Genomic DNA, 19,507 nt, shown 5'->3' with positions numbered 1-19,507 from the left:
GGATATACGCATAAAAGAATTGGGTCCTGACCAGTGTTATGATAGGCAGACAGATTGTTTTAAGGGGATGGAAGTCAGCTGGAGTAACCTCATTTCGGGAGTGGTGCGCAGAGATGGGGAGGGTGGTAGCTCTCGAGGTGGTGTCATGTAGAAGGCAGGGGATCTGGGATTCGTTTGATGGGAAATGGGGCAGTTATTCAGAATTTTTGGGGGACTCTCAAGGAGGGGCAGTGTAGAGAGAAGCATAGTTTTAAATGTGTATGATTATTATATTTATTTATTTTTTTGTGTATACTTATGTGACCACAGGGGTGTTCACTGAGAGTCAGGGTGGGGTTGGTGATTGGGGATGGGTAATAGTGGGGGTTAAATGTTGATTCAGTGTATATATATTTTGTTTTTCTTTGTTATCTGTACCAATCAATAAAAAATGTTAATCAGAAAAAAAGCAGCTTCTGTTGTCAGACTATAACAAATTAGGTATATTAAAGTATCGAATTACAACTTTTTCAGATGGACCAGGTTCAATAATTGGTGATTGAGGTGGTGTATCAACCACCTAAGCCTAACAAAGACTTTATTAATGAGTGTTCAGACTTTTTGGAGGAATTATCCCTTAGTACTAGGGGTGTGAAAATGTATCGATGCATCAAAGTGCATCCATCTATCAAAGAAATTCCAATGCATCGATTACGGAATTTAAGAATCGATTATCATTTCTAAATTAATACCCAATGTGACTGTCTATTATTACACAAACCTTATTGGAACAGACACGGTGCGGAGCATGTGAAATTGAAGGGAAAGAAAGCGCACTTTGAAATTAAGAAAGTTTATGCGGCCGAATTCACCCCGTGATCCTACATAAGATAAAATGGATAGATGGATAGATGCTGCTGACTTCGGCTTTGTGTCATTTTTCAAAACAGTTTGCATCCATCTGACCAAAGTTCATGTTGTTGCCTTCTTCCCCAATTACAATATATTATGTAAATATTGCTTTTGTATCTCCATCAAATTTGTTATTTCTCCATAAAACATTTTAACCACAAATAGAACTTGACTTAAATAAATGTGATTGGCAGGCAGTCATTGGCTCACATTCTCTTTATAGTGAATGCTACAGAATAGGAACAGGGAGAGCAAGCAGTCAGAGTGAATCAGTAAACCCCTACTAAGTATGATAATTGTCTATTTGTTGGGGATTTTAATATTCATGTCTGCTGTGATTCTAACTCCCTGGCTACATAATGTATTTCATTGATTCTTTTGACTTTGTACAAATGGTGAAAGGACCCACTCATAAACAGGGTCACATGTTAAATGTTCCTTTGTCACATGGACTGTCTATCTGTGACACTGAAATCTGTGACTTGAGTGTTTTTGATCATAAGCCTGACATGTATACCGTCTGTCTTCCATATCAACTTACAAAATCTACTAGGCCTGCACATTGGTCTCATAAGTGCTGTTCGACTTCTAGTGATTAATTTTCTGTAGCTTTTAAAGAAACTTAACAGAAATCTTTTAACACTATAGGCCTTTTTCACACTTCCGCGTTTCTCGCTTCCGGGGGTGCCTCTTGCAGGGTAAACTTACTTCAATGCATCACAGTGCATCCATCTACCAACAATGGCCATTGAAACGTGAGCAAGATCTGCTGAAATCAAAGTCTTCACACAAATTAAATTGCATGTAAATGTTTGATCTGACTTTCTGCTTTGTTGTCAACTCCACAGAGCTCTAGTTATGAGCTTGATTATGGTAAAAGAACATTCTGACAACTCTGACGAATTCGCTGTCATTTCATTCTCTGTCTGTTTGGGACGGCTCTGCATTATCGCAAGTGAAAACAGCACGTTGTGTGCAAAGAATCATCGGCAGCATTCTCCCTTCACTGTACAGCTCCAGAATGAGATGCAGCGCATCTGATTGTTCGCACCATGGACACTTTCATAAACAGGGACACTTTTGTTCTCTCTCTCTCTGATATTTAATCTCATTCACATTCTTCTAACACCATCATAAAAATGAGTGTGATAAAGGTAATGCTTGAGTCAACATTCGGAATAATATTAATTAAACTAAGCTTTTCACATCCAAAGCTTCTCACAAGCACATGGCTCAAATGTCAAAATAAGATTTTTTTTATTGTCATTTTATCATCCTTATAAATAAAATAAAAAATAGTCCCATTACTGAAATGGGTAACACTTTATTTTAGTGTCCTTGTTACACATTACATGTATCAACTATAGTAATAACAGTCATTTATGCATAGTTACATGCAACTAACCCTAAACCAAACCCTTACCCTAAACCTATAGTATGTTAATTAGTAATAATCAGTAATTACTTGTGTAATTACACTGTAACAAGTACACTGTAAAATAAAGTGTTACCCTGAAATGTTCAGGAAAAATATCCATTTCCTGACTGTTTGTTAGTGAAAGATATTTTCTGATAAATGTAGCTAATATATTTACTCTATTAAACTGTAATGGCTCTTTACCAACAAAAGAGCAAAAAGTTTTGCCAACAAAACCCTTCATCAGCTAACTAACAAGGACAATTGCATCTATGTGAACTTCTGCAGTTAATCCAGGATGGGCTTCAAAGACATTAGTCATTAATCTTACAGTTCATACAAAATCTTTGTTTTAAACACTGACCCTTAACACTTACTTAGTTTAATAATTTTAAACCATGACTTGCACTATACATAACTAATATTGGCATTATATTCATGATGTTAGTTAGAGGGGAACTGGCCCCCACAGTGAGTCTGGTTTCTCCCAAAGTTATTTTTCTCCATTAATCAACATCTTATGGAGTTTTGTGTTCTTTGCCACAGTCGCCTTCGGCTTGCTCACTGGGGTTATAAATACAATTATTATTTAATTACTTATTTTAAACAATTTACAATCGTATTTTATCAAACTACACAAAGTCTTATAATGACCCTAAGACATTATAGATATTATAGTTTTATCTTCTGTTAATGCCTGATCTTCTGTAAAGCTGCTTTGAAAAGATGTGTGTTGTGAAAGGCGATATACAAATAAAAATGACTTGACTTATGGCTGCTCATCATCATCTTAAAGTCCGTAATCATGCGCTGTAATATTCGATGTAGTGTTTACGCCATTACGTACACGTTGTTGTTATAATTAGTATTAAATACATTGTTTATTGCACAGATCCTTATTGCTGTTCGATCTTTTACTGGGTTGGCGGGGTTAATAGAAGTTGAATATAATTTATGAAAATAGGTAAATACATTTTAACTGGGACAAGATGACTTGGTTACATTACTAATTTTGATTATTTATACTTTTAAAAACTGCATTACATTTTTTGGGGAGTTTCATACGAGATTTAGATAGACATCGAATTTTATTTGTATTTTTGCATCCGTGCTGGGAGTATATATATAGCATTTTGAAATGTATTTCCCGTGATACGGTGAAGAGAGAAGGGAAATTAATATTTTAATATTAATTAATATTCCTGCTGAGACGGGAGCTGGCAAAGAAACCATCGCAGTGCTGCATTTGAGCACATAAACTCAAAAGAGACTTCGGCCTGAATAGCCGAATCAGTTGGGAAAAAATTATAAATCATTTCTGTGTATATTATGTTGTGACTTGTTGGAAAAAAGACCATACAGAAGAGGTTAGAAGCATAATTAGAGGCAAATGCAAACTAAAGCAATAGCTACAAATATGTAGCGGAAGTAGTTTTACCCTGTGGTGATGTAGTTTCCGATTCTTGTGAAAAAGGCTAATTGAATTTACCAACAATTTAAATGCAGAGGAGAACCTCAAGTTGTAACTCTATTTGCACTGACATTTTAGACTCTGTAACTTCATTGAGGGCTAAATATCATAGACCCAAGTCTGAGACTTGGCTAAATAACAACACCCAGTCACTAAGACGAGTTTGTAGAGAGCAGAACGTTACATGACAAGCTACAAGTGTCTTTTGAAATTTTATGAGGTTCACTGTTTATGAGGTACATATCAGAAAGCAGTGAAAGCAGCTAAGATTTCTCTGACATTATCGCTAAATATAGTCAAAGATCCAGGACTCTCTTCATCACTATAAATTCTGTTATTAACCCTTCTGCTACTGTCAATCTTGCTGCATTAACTACAATTTGTTAAAGTTTCATCAGGTTTTTCATGGACAAAATAGTGGACATTAGATAGCATATTGAACCTTCAACTTATGACCCATCTGATCTTATTTGAGTGATAGAAGTTGGTCAGTCTCCAACAATGGTATTTCATCTTCTTTAGCTCCTCTTCCTCTACCATTCATACTTCTTTTGGGATCTATTTTTAAGAAAAAGACTGTCTTTTCACTGCTATGCAGACAGCACTAAAATGTATCTGCAGTTGTAACAATGACAAAATAATTACTTAGAATCATTATTTGCCTGCTTGTCTGATATCAAATCTTGGACTGAGATCATTGTTTGGGCTTTCAGGTATTTCTGGCAGTATCAATCTCAAACTTGTTAATTTGGCAGCCTATGTAAAACCCTCTGTGTAAAATTTAGGTGTTGTATTTGACTCTGCACTGAAGTTTGACAATCAAATAAATGCAGTAGTCATGTCGAGCTTTTTCTGTTTAAGACTTTTGGCTAAGGGTAAGCCTTTTCTTTCATTTACAGAGTTTGAGAGAGTTATTCATGCTTTTATTTCATCTCTACTTGACTACTGTAACTCTCTTTATATAGGAATAAGCCAATCATACGTTGCTCGATTGCAAATGGTCCAGAAAGCAGCCACTAGAACATAAATGAACATATTACTCCTGTTTTAACTTCTCTGCACTGGCTACCAACCCATTACAGAACTGATTTTAAAACTTTATTTTTGTTTTAAGTCTTTAAATGGAATGGCACCTGCTTATCTTTCTGACCTATTGTGTATAAATAAACCTGTTAGATGTCTAAGGTCATCTGATTAGAGAGTTGACGATTCCCAGGTAAAGACTAAAGATGAGGGGAGACTGTACCTTTGTGGTAGCTGGTCCAAAGCTGTGGAAAAGTCATCCTGAGTTCCTTAGATCTGTTTCCACAATAGTTGAATTTAAATCAAAGCTAAAGACTCATTTCTTCGACCTGGCTTATAATCAACCTTAGAGTGTATATTGTATTGTACATGTTTACATTTCTGAATATCATGTTGTGTTGTACAACACAGTGGTCAACTATTGTTGTTGTTCTTTATAAATAAATTGATTGATTGCACCATCACAAGGATGAAGAAGTGTTTGTCAACCAAAAAAAACCAACCAATCTACCTACCTACCAACTTACCCATCTACTTGTATATATCTCCCGCTATCTGTCTGTGAGGAATTTGATGACAAATTGTGCTTCCCTGTCTACCAATCACTTTGGGCGATTTAAAAGAGCACGCTTATAAAACGTGAAGTCATCCAGGGCAACAAGGTCAACTCCGGCTTACTTTTACGTTAAGACTTCTTTAGTATAACTTGTTCTAAGCAGTTTTGTGAATAGGTTTTGAGCAAAAACTCTTAACTATTTGGAGAACTCCTAGCGGTAAGATATAAATCTTTGTGAATATGGGCCCTGGTCCATTAGGCCTGGGTATACTTCGTTTTTTTCTGGGTTCCAGATCAGATTGTGCCCAGTCGACTGCGTTGCCTTTCAAAGTATTCTGTTTTGAATGCAAGCGAATACAAACATGCTCAACGATGTGCATGCGGACAGTCCGTGCAGACTGTGATGACCATGAAATTTGCGTCACACATATTGTGTGCATTCTGATTAGCAATGCAGACAACCAAATTGTACTTTGGCCTTTAGACTATGATTTGTCCTGTGACAGACAGGTTTGGCTCAACTATGCTCAGATTCAGTGAAAACAGAGAGAATATTTTTTTTAATCCACATTTGTGTGAACAATCACTTTTGTCATTTTTCTCAGTTTCAGTGTTTTCAGGTAAAGTTGCTACATTTTGGCTTTGTAAGGTAGAACAGATTTTCAACTGTAAAAAAAACAAAATATTTACATAGATCCTCAACAAAAACAGTGGACAGCAGGACAAAAGCTTCAAAACCACAGTATCAGTCCCACCTGCCACTCAAATTCACTGTCTGACCAATCCCAGTATGTGCTGATGGAGGAGGAGACATCGCTGCAGACGCTGCCCTCTGGAAACAGGTCAAAGGAGGTGAGCTCCTGATCTTCCAGGAGGGAGTAGCAATCGTCCTGATCTCCTACAGACACAGAGGAGAAGAGCTCCTCACTGCACTCAGAACTCGCCACACTGGTGCCACACGATGTCAAGTTCCACCTGCAAACACCAGACTTTCAACTTAAATGTCCCATTTGTTTTTCTATTTATAAATATGTTTGAAATGAAGTGGCTGGTTAACCCTTTTCTAAAGTGGTGATTTTGAATTAACATGATCTTCATTTGTTACTCAAAAAAAGAAAAAAGCAACACCCTAAAACAATTGTCCCTACATCTACACTAGATCACAATAGCCCCCTGGGGGCCTTTTACCCCAAGTGTATGGGTCTTTTACAACCCTCACCACCTTTTTTATAAAAATAATTTAATAAAAACAACCTTGTGTTATTATTTCTATTCACGCACATTATGTTGCTCCATCAATATTCAATAAAAAGAAATATATTTTTTCAATCTTGAGTACTGAGTACTTGAGTCGTATGGATGACATTTATGCTGACTATCAGTGATTTTTGGAGCTTCAAATGTCTGATCACCATCCACTTGCATTTTAAGGACCTACTGAGCTATTTTTATTTTAATTTTTTTTATTCTCCCCCTTTCTCCCAAATTTGGAAATTCCCAAAGCGCTCCAAGTCCTCGTGGTGTAGTGACTCACCTCAATCCGGGTGGCGGAGGACGAATCTCAGTTGCCTCCACATCTGAGACCGTCAGTCCGTGCATCTGACAACGTGGCTTGTTGAGCGTGTCACCGTGGAGACATAGCGTGTGTGGAGGCTTCACGCTATTCTCCATGGCATCCACACACAACTCGCCATGCGCTCCACCAAGAGCAAACCACATTAATAGCGACCACGAGGAGGTTACCCCATGTGACTCTACCCTCCCTAGCAACCGGGCCAATTTGGTTGCTTAGGAGACCTGGCTGGAGTCACTCAGCATGCCCTGGATTCGAACTCGCGACTCCAGGGGTGGTAGTCAGCATCTTTACTCGCTGAGCTACCCAGGCCCCCCGAGCTAAGATATTTTTCTTCAAATTTGTTCTGCTGAAGAAAGTCATACACATCTGAGATGGCATGAGGGTGAGTAAATAATGAGAGAATTTTAATGTTTTGGGTGAACCATCCCATTAATAGCTACTATATCTTATGCAAAAGAAATAAAATAAAAAATAATAATAATTCCAAAACTAGCATAGATGCGGCAAGAGCCTGTTTTTACATCCATATTTAGTGTTTTCTGAAGTAATAAACATTTCATAATGTATGATTGTACCTTAAAATATTTATGTATTTGCACATTTATTAAACTAACTATATTTTGTTACATGTTTGTTTGTCTGTACTTAAAATAGCATAACACGGCTGTCCCATAGACATTCTATGGTGGTACACTGGTTTTTTTATGGATGTCTATGGAGGAGATGCTTGAGTGTGCTGAATAAACTGCTTTTGTGAGGAAACAGCCCATCACATAATGAATTGACCATCTGTCCACTAATCTTCAACATGTTATACACTAAACAATCCATTTGGAATGAACTGTTTGTGGAGTTTAATAAAGAGAAGACAAAGAACATTTTGCGACAGGTAATTTAGGTATCGGTTTACGGCTCTCCCCATTCATTTGTATGGTATCCGCAAACATTGACTTAATTTCGTAACACGCTAGTTGACCGTTACACTCTCTCCTATGGTAAAAACGTGGAGGTTATCTCGGTAATAATTAATTAATTTTTCTTTTTATCTTTTTGATCACCAACTGACTGTAAATAACAAAGAATAGAAAAAGAAATGTGAAATGAAAATGGAGCGCCTGGGTCTCGTCTTTGGAAACACAATACAGGGAACGAATCAAAAGGAAACTTACTTCCACAATGTGTATGACTTATTGTACACATTGTAAAATTAAAATCTAGCAGCTCTTAAGTTTTGCTACACTTATGTTTTACCTTTTAACAGACGTCCAACATGTGCATTACACTGGTTTCTAGCCGGAGAAAGTTCTGAAAACGGTTTAAAACGTTTAAGAAAAATCAGAGTTGACATCGTTAAATACAATGTAAACGTCACAATGGCATTTCACGGCTCAACTAAAGCGATAGTGACACCACGATCCACAACATCTCAGGACTCACTGCAGCCACCACAGAAAATTTCCATCAGAGTACGTGCTCATGAGACAGCATGCAATGAAAGACGAGGCTTAATTCATCTTTTTAATCGCCAGTTTCATATTCAGTAAAAAGATTGCGGTGCTTAAGTTCTTCTTCGACTCTACGCAACTCAATCTCTGGCAAGTGGCTAATAACGGACATATTTTAGTTGCATAGTGCAGTACTTAGTCGCATATGCGAGTGATTTACTCGCAATGTAGAGGGCTATGTAAAAGGGCCTTAAAGGGATAGTTCACCCAAAAATGAAAATTCTCTCATCATTTACTCACACTCATGCCATCCCAGATGTGTATGACTTTATTTTGCTGAACACAGATTTTTAGAAGAATATTTCAGATCTGTAGGTCCATACAATGCAAGTGAATGGTAGCCAGAACTTTGCTAACTAAGCTCCAAAATGCACATAAACACAACATAAAAGTAATCCATAAGACTCCAGTGGATAATTCTGTATCATCTGAAGTGATATGATAGTTGTGTGTGAGAAACAGTTAAATATTTAAGTTCAAATGCATTCTTCATGCATATCGCCACCTACTGGGCAGGGAGGAGAATTTATGGTAAAAAAACACTTTAATATTGATCTGTTTCTTACCCACACCTAGCATACTGCTTCAGAAGATATGGATTTAATCACTGGAGTCTTATGGATGACTTTTATGCTGTGATTATGTGCATTTTGGAGCTTCAAAAATTTGGCACCCATTCACTTGCATTGTATGGACCTGCAGAGCTGAAATATTATTTTTAAAATCTACGTTTGTGTTCTGCAGCATCCCTCTACATAGCGAGGAAATCCCTTGCAATATATATATATATATATATATATATATATATATATATATATATATATATATTTGTGCTCAAAAGTTTGCATACCTTTGGAGAATTGGTAATATATGTACCATTTTTAAAGAAAACACATTTCTTTTATTTCTTATGGGATTCATATTCAACTGTAGGTTATAACAGAATGGCACAATCATAAAACAAAACATGGCAACAAAGAAAAAAATGAAATGACTCCTGTTCAAAAGTCTGCATAACGTTAGTTCTTAATACTGTGTATTGCCCCCTTTAGCATCAATGACAGCATGCAGTCTTTTGTAATAGTTGTCTATGAGGCCCCAAATTCTTGCAGGTGGTATAGCTGCCCATTCGTCTTGGCAAAATGCCTCCAGGTCATGCAAAGTCTTTGGTCGTCTTGCATGAACCGCACCTTTGAGATCTCTCCAGAGTGGCTCGATGATATTAAGGTCAGGGGACTGTGATGACCACTCCAGAACCTTCACCTTTTTCTGCTGTAACCACTGGAGGGTCAACTTGGCCTTGTGCTTAGGGTCATTGTCGTGCTGGAAAGTCCAAGGGTGTCCCATGCACAGCTTTCATGCAGAAGAATGCAAACTGTCTGCCAGCATTTTCTGATAACATGCTGCATTCATCTTGCCATAAATTTTCACAAGATTCTCCGTGCCTTTAGAGCTCACACACCCCCATAACATTAGTGAGCCACCACCATGCTTCACAGTGGGGATGGTATTCTTTTCACTATAGGCCTTGTTGACCCCTCTCCAAACATAGCGCTTATGGTTGTGACCATAAAGCTCTATTTTGGTCTTGTCGCTCCAAATTACAGTGTGCCAGAAGCTGTGAGGCGTGTCAAGGTGTTGTCGGGCATATTGTAACCGGGCTTTTTTGTGGCATTGGCACAGTAAAGGCTTCTTTCTGGCAACTTGACCATGCAGTTCATTTTTGTTCAAGTATCGTCATATTGTGCTCCTTGAAACAATCACACCGTCTTTTTCCAAAGCAGCCTGTATTTCTCCTGAGTTTACCTGTGGGTTTTTCTTTGTATCCCGAACAATTCTTCTGGCAGTTGTGGCTGAAATCTTTCACGGTCTACCTGACCTTGGCTTGGTATCAAGAGATCCCTGAATTTTCAAGGCTTTGGATATCTTTTTATATCCTTTTCCATCTTTATAAAGTTCCATTACCTTGTTACACAGGTCTTTTGACAGTTTTTTTCTGCTCCCCATGGCTCAGTATCTAGCCTGCTCAGTGCATCCACGTGAGAGCTAACAAACTCATCGACTATTTATACACAGGCACTAATTGCAATTTAAAAAGCCACAGGTGTGGGAAATTAACCTTTAATTGCCATTTAAACCTGTGTGTGTCACCTTGTGTGTCTGTAACAAGGCCAAACATTCAAGGGTATATAAACTTTTGATCAGGGCCATTTGGGTGATTTCTGTTATCATTATGATTTAAAAAGGAGCCAAACAACTATGTGATAATAAATGGCTTCATATGATCACTATCCTTAAATAAAAGACAGTTTTTTTGCATGATCAGTCATATTTTCAAAATCAATGCCAAAATTTCACAATTTCTGCCAGGGTATGCAAACTTTTGAGCACAACTGTATATATATATATATATATATATATATATATATATATATATATATATATATATATATATATATATGCAACCAATATGTATTTTATTAGCCATTGGTGAGTAAATAGCTTGAGTTATGTAGTGGCAAAGAAAAACCTGAGGACCGCAATCCTTTTACTGAATAAGAAGCTGCCGATTAAGAAGCTACCGATTAAGAAGCTGGATTCAGCCTCATATTTTACAACGTGTTGTGTCTAGTGAGTGCACGCACAGAGGAAAATTTACCTTATTTGGCTGCAGTGGGTCAGGATCTGTCGTGATCATGATATCACCATTGCTTTAGTTCAGCCGTGAAATGGCATTGGCATTGCATTTAACAATGTCAACTCTGATTTCGGTTAAACTTTTCCCTGGACTTGGGTTTCCGGGGACGCCATGCGAGAAGCAGACGTGTGAGACACGAGCTCTGCGAACTTTGCTAGTTTTTTAATTATTTTCATGTTATAATCTGGTGAAATTCGATACACCCAATTACATACTTGCTCTATGAGGTAAACATGGCAAAGAAGTCAAAATCCTCAGACTCTGGAGACATTAAAAGACACTTAAGTGTTCAAGCTGAGGCCTCTGGCGGGACTGCGACTCGATTTGGACGGCACGTCGGTAGATGAAATTCAGCGTCAACTGTCCAACATGTCGGTAAGCTGACGAAGGTTGTCGCTGACTTGGAGGATCTCGCTCTAATACGTCGATCGATTATGGTGATGGAAACAAAATTCTCTGAGTTGTTTACAAGAGTGACAGAAGTTGAAAAACGAATCGATTATCTTGAGTCATCGGAAAGAGAATTATCCGCTAATCCGTCCGCGTTCAAAACAGACTTGGAATTAATTTCGGAAAAACTGGATTATTTTGAAAATATGAGCCGAAGGAATAACATACGAATTGTTGGAATTCCTGAGCATGAAGAGGGCAGAGATATGGTGAAATTCCTGGACGAGTTTTTCCAGAGTCTGCTCGACATAACAGGCCACAAGCTGGAAATCGAGCAAGGTCACAGAGTCCCGGCTCGCAGATCTGCTGAGGGAGATAGGCCCCGATCGATTTTGGCCAAATTTCTGAGATCATCCAATAAAGATCTGGTGTTGCGCCAGGCGAGGAGCAAAGGAAAGCTTTCTTGGAAGAACCATAATATTTTCTTGTTCCTGGACTTTGCGAATTCGACGAGAGAAACGCGATCGGTTCAAGGAATGTAAGAAACTCTTACACCATCAGAAGATCACTTTTGCAATTATGTTCCCGGCTAAACTGAGAATAGAAACGAAGAATGGTCGCAAAGTATTTACATGTCCAAAACAGGCACTCTCTTTCATAAATACATTGAAGTAAGCCATTTGATGTTTCTTATATTAATGGACTGACTCGTGGTTCAGTGACTCTATTATCTGAGGAAGCTGGGTGCCATTTTTGTTTCTTTTTGCGCTGGCTCCGCCTATCGGCTAGAGTTTGTTTTGTGGCATGACTCCAAGAAACTTTTGCATTGACGGAAGATCTTTTTTACACTGAAGTTTCCAGACAGATCGAGAATGGACACTTTGGATGACCAAAGAAATATCTACATGCTCACATAAAGGACGTCTTTTATAAAGTTGATGGGCTGAGTAAGATATGGTGTATTTTTTATTTATTTATTTATTTTTTTTGCGGCCTCCGAGTTAGTTTGGCTCTTGATCATCCGAGGAACCGGGATGCCGGTTTTGTTTTTTGTGCTGGCTCCACCTAGCGGCTGGAGCTTGTTCTGTTGAATATCAATCCTTTGGAACAGCTGTGGATAAATCTGTTTGTACTTTATGCTTATTCCTCCTGCTGGCTGGAGTCTGTTTTGTTGAGTATTTTTACGGGACATTGGAATGATTATGTCATCCGCAGAACTCATAACAGCAGGCTCACTGAACAATTGCTTGTCTGTCCGAGGAAACTGAATGGCTTTATATCAGCTGGAGTTTATTTTGTGGAGGAACACACCTTCGAGACGGTTCTGTGAATGAGTCTGCATGTTTTTTCTGTTATTCTGCCTGTTTGCTGGGGTATGTTTTACAAAGTATTTTCTGTTATGTAATTTTGCCTTACAAAATTTGTATAGAAGCACCGGACTTGAGCAATCCGTCGGCAAAGTTGTTGCGGGGGCTCTCGTAGGCGTACATGGACTCTTTGAGTTTTAAGGGATCGACGCTGGTTGGCGCTGTCGTGCGCGGGGTTAATGCGCACGTTTTTCTTTTTTCTGTTTGTTTTGATCAGGGGGGGAAGTTCAGGGTTTGATTGTTGCATTAATGGGGAATGTGGTCTGTGTAATCTTGTTTTTGACACACAATTTATTTTATTTTTATTATATCAATGTCAAATGTTAATATGAATAAGTTGTCTCTTTCCACATGGAATGTGAATAGGTTGGGGCACCCCATAAAAAAGAACGTTATTTCTTTTCTTAAACGAAAGAAATATGATATTGTGTTTCTTCAAGAAACACATTTTTCCCCGCAGGAAGCTGAAAAATTTGATCCAAAATCCTTTGATCTTAAGGCACCCCCAAAAAACATGGATGGTGTCTCCATCTTCAGAATGGCATCGCTAGCAGATGGGTGTGTCCTTAAGACCAAGCCTATACAATCTAGAGGGGGTCCAAAAAAATCTATATAAAATCTTAAATTGCATAAGGCGAACCCTTGCATCTCTAGATGCAGACTTGGATGTTTTTTAGAATCCTAGCCCACACTCCCTCCTCCAATAACAAATTTAAATCTTCCTCCCATAATCTTTTGAGAGAATTTAAAGCTCCATCCCCCAGACTCTGAATTAATGGAGTAATACACTGATGCCTCATGACCCTTCCCAAAAGCAGTAATCACCACTTCCAGAGTATCTGCCGCTCTAGGGGGGGGTGTATGCTACTCCCAAAAAAAGAGCAGAGCAGGTGGCGCAGCTGTAAATACTTATAAAATTGAGATCTGGGAATCCCAAAATGTTGAATCAAATTTTCAAAAGATCTCAATACTCCACTCTCATATAGGTCACCAAGTTTATTAACCCCCCCTCACAATCCAATCAGGGAGAGAATGTAGCAGGTAGATGAATTTTGGAATACAACTCATTTTAATAACATTAACCTTCCCAATCATCGATAAGTGTAAAGAAGCCCACCTGTCCACATAATTCGAAAACCTTTTTATTAAGGGATCAAAATTAACTCTGAATAAATAAGACAAATTTGCTGGGAATAAAATTCCCAAATACTTAATTCCCTGTTTGGGCCACTGGAAGGCAACCGGCTGGAAGGCCGTTACTGGACAGCACGCTGTCAAAAGCCAAAGCTTCGGATTTAGACCAATTGACTTTGTATCCTGAGAATTTGGAAAAGGAGTTAATAATTCTGTGGAGGCAAGGCATAGATCTAGTAGGGTCGGAGACGAATAATAAAATATCATCTGCGTAAAGCAGAAGCTTATGTGCCACACCTCCCGCAACCACCCCTGGAAAGTCATCCTCCTTTCTTATCGCGGCTGCTAATGGTTCCAGGGCAAGTCTGAACAATAAAGGGGAAAGAGGGCAACCCTGCCGAGTGCCCCTATCCAGAGTAAAATAATCTGAAATTAACCCGTTTGTTTGTACCGCTGCTACAGGGTGTCTATAAAGTAACTTAATCCAACCAATAAATGTACTCCCGAACCCATACCTTTCCAAAATCTTAAAAAGATAATCCCATTCTACCATATCAAACGCCTTTTTGGCGTCAAGAGAGATGGCAGCGACCGGAAATTGATTATTCGCTATTAACCACGTAATATTGATGAGACGCCTAATATTATCAGAAGAGCTATGGCCTCGAATAAACCCCACCTGATCTATATGTATAAGTGATGTCATAACGTTACTTAATCAATTAGCCAGAATTTTGGACAACATTTTTACATCTAACTGGATCAGGGAAATTGGGTGGTCATTTTTACACTTGCTTGGATCTTTGTGCTTTTTAAGAATCAGACTGATCCGAGCTTGTGTCATGGTTGGAGGAAGCTTTCCGTTCTTTAATGATTCCGTATAAACTTCTAACAAAAGTGGAGCCAGTTCTGTAGCATAAGATTTGAAAAACTCAGCAGCATAGTCATCAGGCCCCAGAGCCTTGCCTGTAGGCAAGGCCTTAATTACCACTGAAGCTCCTCCAAGGTTATCTCAGAATCAAGAGAATTTTTTTTGCTCAGTTGTCAGTTTAGGGAGATCTAATGGTTCCACAAATTTCCTAATATCTTCATCAGTGGATGAAGATGTGGAACTATAGAGATCAAAATAGAATTCTTTAAAAGCATTATTAATATCAATGGCCGAGGTAAATATTTCACCACAGCAGATTTCACTGAGGGAATGGTAGAAAAAGACTCTCTCTCCTTTATGTATCTAGCCAAAAGTTTTCCTGCTTTGTCCCCCGACTCAAAGTATGACTGTCTTGCCCTGAATAGCCAAAACTCAATTTTCCGTGACAAAACAGTATTATATCTATATTTCAATCGGGTCAATTCTCTGAGGCCATCAGATGACATACCGCGCTTCAATTCTGCCTCGGCACTTTTAATATTTCCTTCCAACTCCACAAGTTCTTGTGCTTTGGATTTTTTGGTGAATGAGGCATATTGTATGATCCGCCCCCTAAGAACCGCCTTAAGTGCCTCCCAAGCCATGCCCACAGAGGATACTGAGGACCAGTTGGTCTCCATATAAACACTGATTTCAGTCTTTATCATTTGTTGGAAATCAGGATTTTGCAAAAGGGACACATTAAGGCACAACTACATGATTTTTTTTTTTTTCTCTGTATATGGCAACACCTCTAAACTCACCAGAGCGTGATCCGAGACTAAAATGTTTCCAATTGAGCAATCAACAACAGATGAAATGAGGGATTTGGATATATATAAAAAAAAAAATCTATTCTAGAATAAATCTTATGGACTGATGAAAATTTTTTTATAGTCCCTAACAGATGGGTTCAAAAGTCTCCAAATATCCATAAGACCAAGATTTTTTACACATCCTGTGAAGCATCAATGTTGCTCTATGGGGTCTACACACTTTTGCTTCACTCTGATCAAGGTCCATCAAAAGATATAAGTCTCCTCCCAATATTATATCATGAGGGGTGCCAGCGGCTTGCAGCATCCCTTCAAGATCTATAAAAAAGCCCTGATCATCAGCGTTAGGTGTGTATTAGCCAAAATCAACCTTTGCCCTTGAATTTCAGTGAAAACAATAATGACTCTCCCTAATTTATCTTTAGTCTGTTTGAGACATTTGAATTGTAGATGTTTATTAAATCAATATAATGACTCCCTTGCTCTTACTTGAGCCAGCACTAAAAAAAAAACATGTACACTCCATATCTTCCCAATTTTTTCAGCTTCCTGCAGGGAGAGATGCGTTTCTTGAAGAAACACTATATCATATTTCTTACATTTAAGAAAAGTAATAACCTTCCTTCTTTTTATGGGGTGCCCAAACCCATTTATATTAACATCTGACATTTTGATATAGTAGAAAAAATAAATTGTGTGTCAAAAACAAAATTATACAGACCACATTCCCCATTAGTGAAACAATCAAACCCCGAAACTCCCCCGAGCAAAACAAACAGAAAAAAGAAAAACGTGCGCATTAACCCCACGCACGAAAGCGCCAACCGGCGACAATCCCTCTAAACTCAAAAAGTCCATGAACGCCCACGAGCCCCCATGACAACTTTGCCATCGGATTGCTCAATTTTGCCTCACAAATTTGTGAGGCAAAATTACATAACAGAAAATACTTTGTAAAATAAACCCCAGCAAATAGGAAGAATGAACACAAAGGACGTGTAGATTCATTCAAAGAACTGTCTCAAAGGTGTGATCTTCCAGCTGATATAAAACCGTTCCGATTCAAAGGACAGTCAAACAAATGTTCCGTGAGCCAGCTGTTAGGAGTTCAGCGGATGACGTAATCATTCCAATGTCCAGTTAAAATACTCAACAAAACAAACTACAGCCAGCATGAGGAATAAGCACAAAGAACGAACAGATTAATCCACAGCTGTTCCAAAGGAGTGTTATTCAATAGAACAAGCTCCAGCCGCTAGGCGGAACCAATACAAAAAGAAACAAAACCAGCATCCCGGTTCCCCGGATGGTCGAGTCAATTCACTCGGAGGCCACATAAACGTATATACCATGACTTACACAATCTGTCAACTTTATAAAAGACATCCTTTGTGTGAGCATGTAGATATTTTGCAGTCATCTGTAGTATCCACTCTCAAACTGGCCGGGAACTTCAATGCAAAAGTAATCTTCCATCAAAGCAAAAGTTTCTTTAAGGAAAAGTGTTATTCACAAAACAGGCTCCAGCCACTCGGCGGACGCAGTTTACTCACCCATTGATTCAATAAAAGAATACTGCCTGATTGGGACATGTAAATACTTTGCGACCGACCTTTGTTTCTATTCTCAGTTTGGCCGGAAACATTAGAGTAAAAGTGATCTTTCGTCGATGTAAGAGTTTCTTACATTCCTTGAACAGATCACGTTTCTCTTGTCGAACTCGCAAAGTCCGGGAACAAGAAAATATTATGGTTCTTCCAAGAAAGCTTCCCTTTGCTCCTTGCCTGGCGCAACACAAGATCTTTATCGGATGATCTCAGAAATCTGGCCAGAATCGATCGGGGCCTGTCTCCCTCATCAAATCTGTGAGCTGGGACTCGTGAGCTCGCTTGATTTCCAGCTTGTGGCCTGTTATGTCGAGCAGACTCGGGAAAAGCTCGTCTAGGAATTTTACCATATCTCTGCCCTCCTCATGCTCAGGAATTCCAACAATTCGAACATTATCGAACAATCGACGTATTACAGCGAGATCCTCCAAGTCAGCAAGAACCTTCGTCAACATCACCGACATGTTGGACAACTGACACTGGATCTCCTCTCCCGCCGCGCCATCCAAATCGAGTCCCCGGTCTGTAGGCCTGTTGGGGATCAGGTCATGATATCCTGAACACGTAAGTGTCTTTTAATGTCTCCAGAGCCCGAGGATTTTGACTTCTTTGCCATGTTTTGCCTCAAGAGCAAATGTGTTACTGGGTGTATCAAATTTCACCAGATTATAACATGAAAATAATAAAAAATTTAGCAAAGTGCGCAGAGCTCATCGCTCACACGTCTGCTTCTTGCATGGCGTCACGTGACCTGGTTGATGTGAACATTAACTGAAGCTCCTGACCCATATTTGCATAATTTTATGCATTACACTGCTGCCACATGATTGGCTGATTAGATAATCGCATGAATAAGTAGGTGTAGAGGTGTTCCTAATAAAGTGCTCGGTGAGTGTAGCTAGTGAAAGCCAGGTGTTGCAAGCCAAGCTCATGCTGCTTTGTCAGATTATTTCAACACCTGCACGTTATGTTGTTTTGGTGCTAGTTTTAAAGCATCATGAAACACTAAACTAAATTTTCTGAGATGTTAACAGAAATATTTGTGTTGCAGTTCATAGAAGGCAATGTTAGCATCTGTTAATTAATTTTTTTTGCAAAAAGTGGTTCATTTTAGGATTTCATGAGCTACTTTCATCTTCCGGGTTTAAAATCAACTTCATTGGCAACGTCACAGGACAGTTTTCAAGCACTATAGTACTTGGATGATGCATCAGTGTCTCATGATTATTCATGGGACTGCGTGTCCCTATCCTATGAGAAGAGGCTTATCTTAATTATTTTTGACAGACGCTTCAAACTGTGAGATCACGTAGTAGTTGAAAGAGACGGTCATGGGTCGTAAGTGATTGTTTAAGTGATGCAAGATTTCGGCGTTGTTGTACAGCTTTCCCCGCAACGCTGACAGGGCTAAACTCTGGCTGCGTGTAGTTGGTTGGCCAATTGAGTTAACGAGAGCCTTAATTATAGATTTAGAACACAGCGTTCATTTCTGATTAGCTAGCTACCATTCCGACATCTCCCATCCACACTGCCTCCGGTTCATCATCGGTTTCCTCCAGAGTCACGCCAGGGGCTAATGGTTCAAATAGATAGGGAAGAGGACCTGCACCGCTATCTATCGTGTCTCCATTTAGTCCTGAGGATTCAGGAGGGGAGAAGTCCTCAACCTCATCAGAGCCCTGCGCACTGCTGACATTGCTTACCTGTTTTTTTATGACATTTGTATTAGACATTTATTTTCAAATATATACATTTATAATGTAAATATATATACATTTATATTTATACATTTATAATCCATGTTTACATTTATACATTTATGAGACATTACGTCCTTGCCCCACCCTCCCTTCTTCTCACAGCTGTCCACGCCCATTTAAGTTACATATTTCAAAAAGGGTGTGAGGAAGACTTGGGCTGAAAGTGGGGGGTCCCATAACCCTTTAATTGAGGTCATCTACTTTAAGTAACGACAAGCCATTTCCAATATTCTGTTCATGTTTCATGAAGCAATAAATGAAAAGATGACAAAAACATGCATGTACATTACTTAGGGGCAATCATTTTAGCTTATTACTTCATGAAACAAACAAAATATGAAAAATAGCATATTGTTACATACAGAAAAGGATTGTGATTAAAACAAACCTAAACACAATGTAACACGGTGCACTGACCTTGAAATA

At 38.7% G+C, this 19,507-nt stretch overlaps 1 protein-coding gene and 1 long non-coding RNA gene across 4 annotated transcripts in view; one reads left to right on the top strand and one right to left on the bottom strand.

Moving 5' to 3' along the window:
• Nucleotides 1–19,507, top strand: part of LOC127418192 (uncharacterized) — a 364,269-nt gene that overhangs the window by 254,998 nt on the left and 89,764 nt on the right. The window lies entirely within an intron of this gene.
• fam199x (family with sequence similarity 199, X-linked) overlaps nt 1–19,507 on the bottom strand; it is a 90,073-nt gene that overhangs the window by 37,715 nt on the left and 32,851 nt on the right. For all 3 annotated transcript variants that reach the window (XM_051658582.1, XM_051658580.1, XM_051658581.1), the window contains exon 3: nt 6,114–6,333. In XM_051658582.1, the coding sequence (XP_051514542.1) occupies nt 6,114–6,333 (220 nt within the window). The remainder of the gene's footprint in view (nt 1–6,113; nt 6,334–19,507) is intronic.

The sequence above is a fragment of the Myxocyprinus asiaticus genome, chromosome 27 (genome assembly GCF_019703515.2).
Source record: "Myxocyprinus asiaticus isolate MX2 ecotype Aquarium Trade chromosome 27, UBuf_Myxa_2, whole genome shotgun sequence".
Classification (NCBI taxonomy): Eukaryota; Metazoa; Chordata; class Actinopteri; order Cypriniformes; family Catostomidae; genus Myxocyprinus; species Myxocyprinus asiaticus.
The sequence above is the reverse complement of the archived record's forward strand: the minus strand, read 5'-3'. Positions and strand labels throughout refer to the sequence as shown.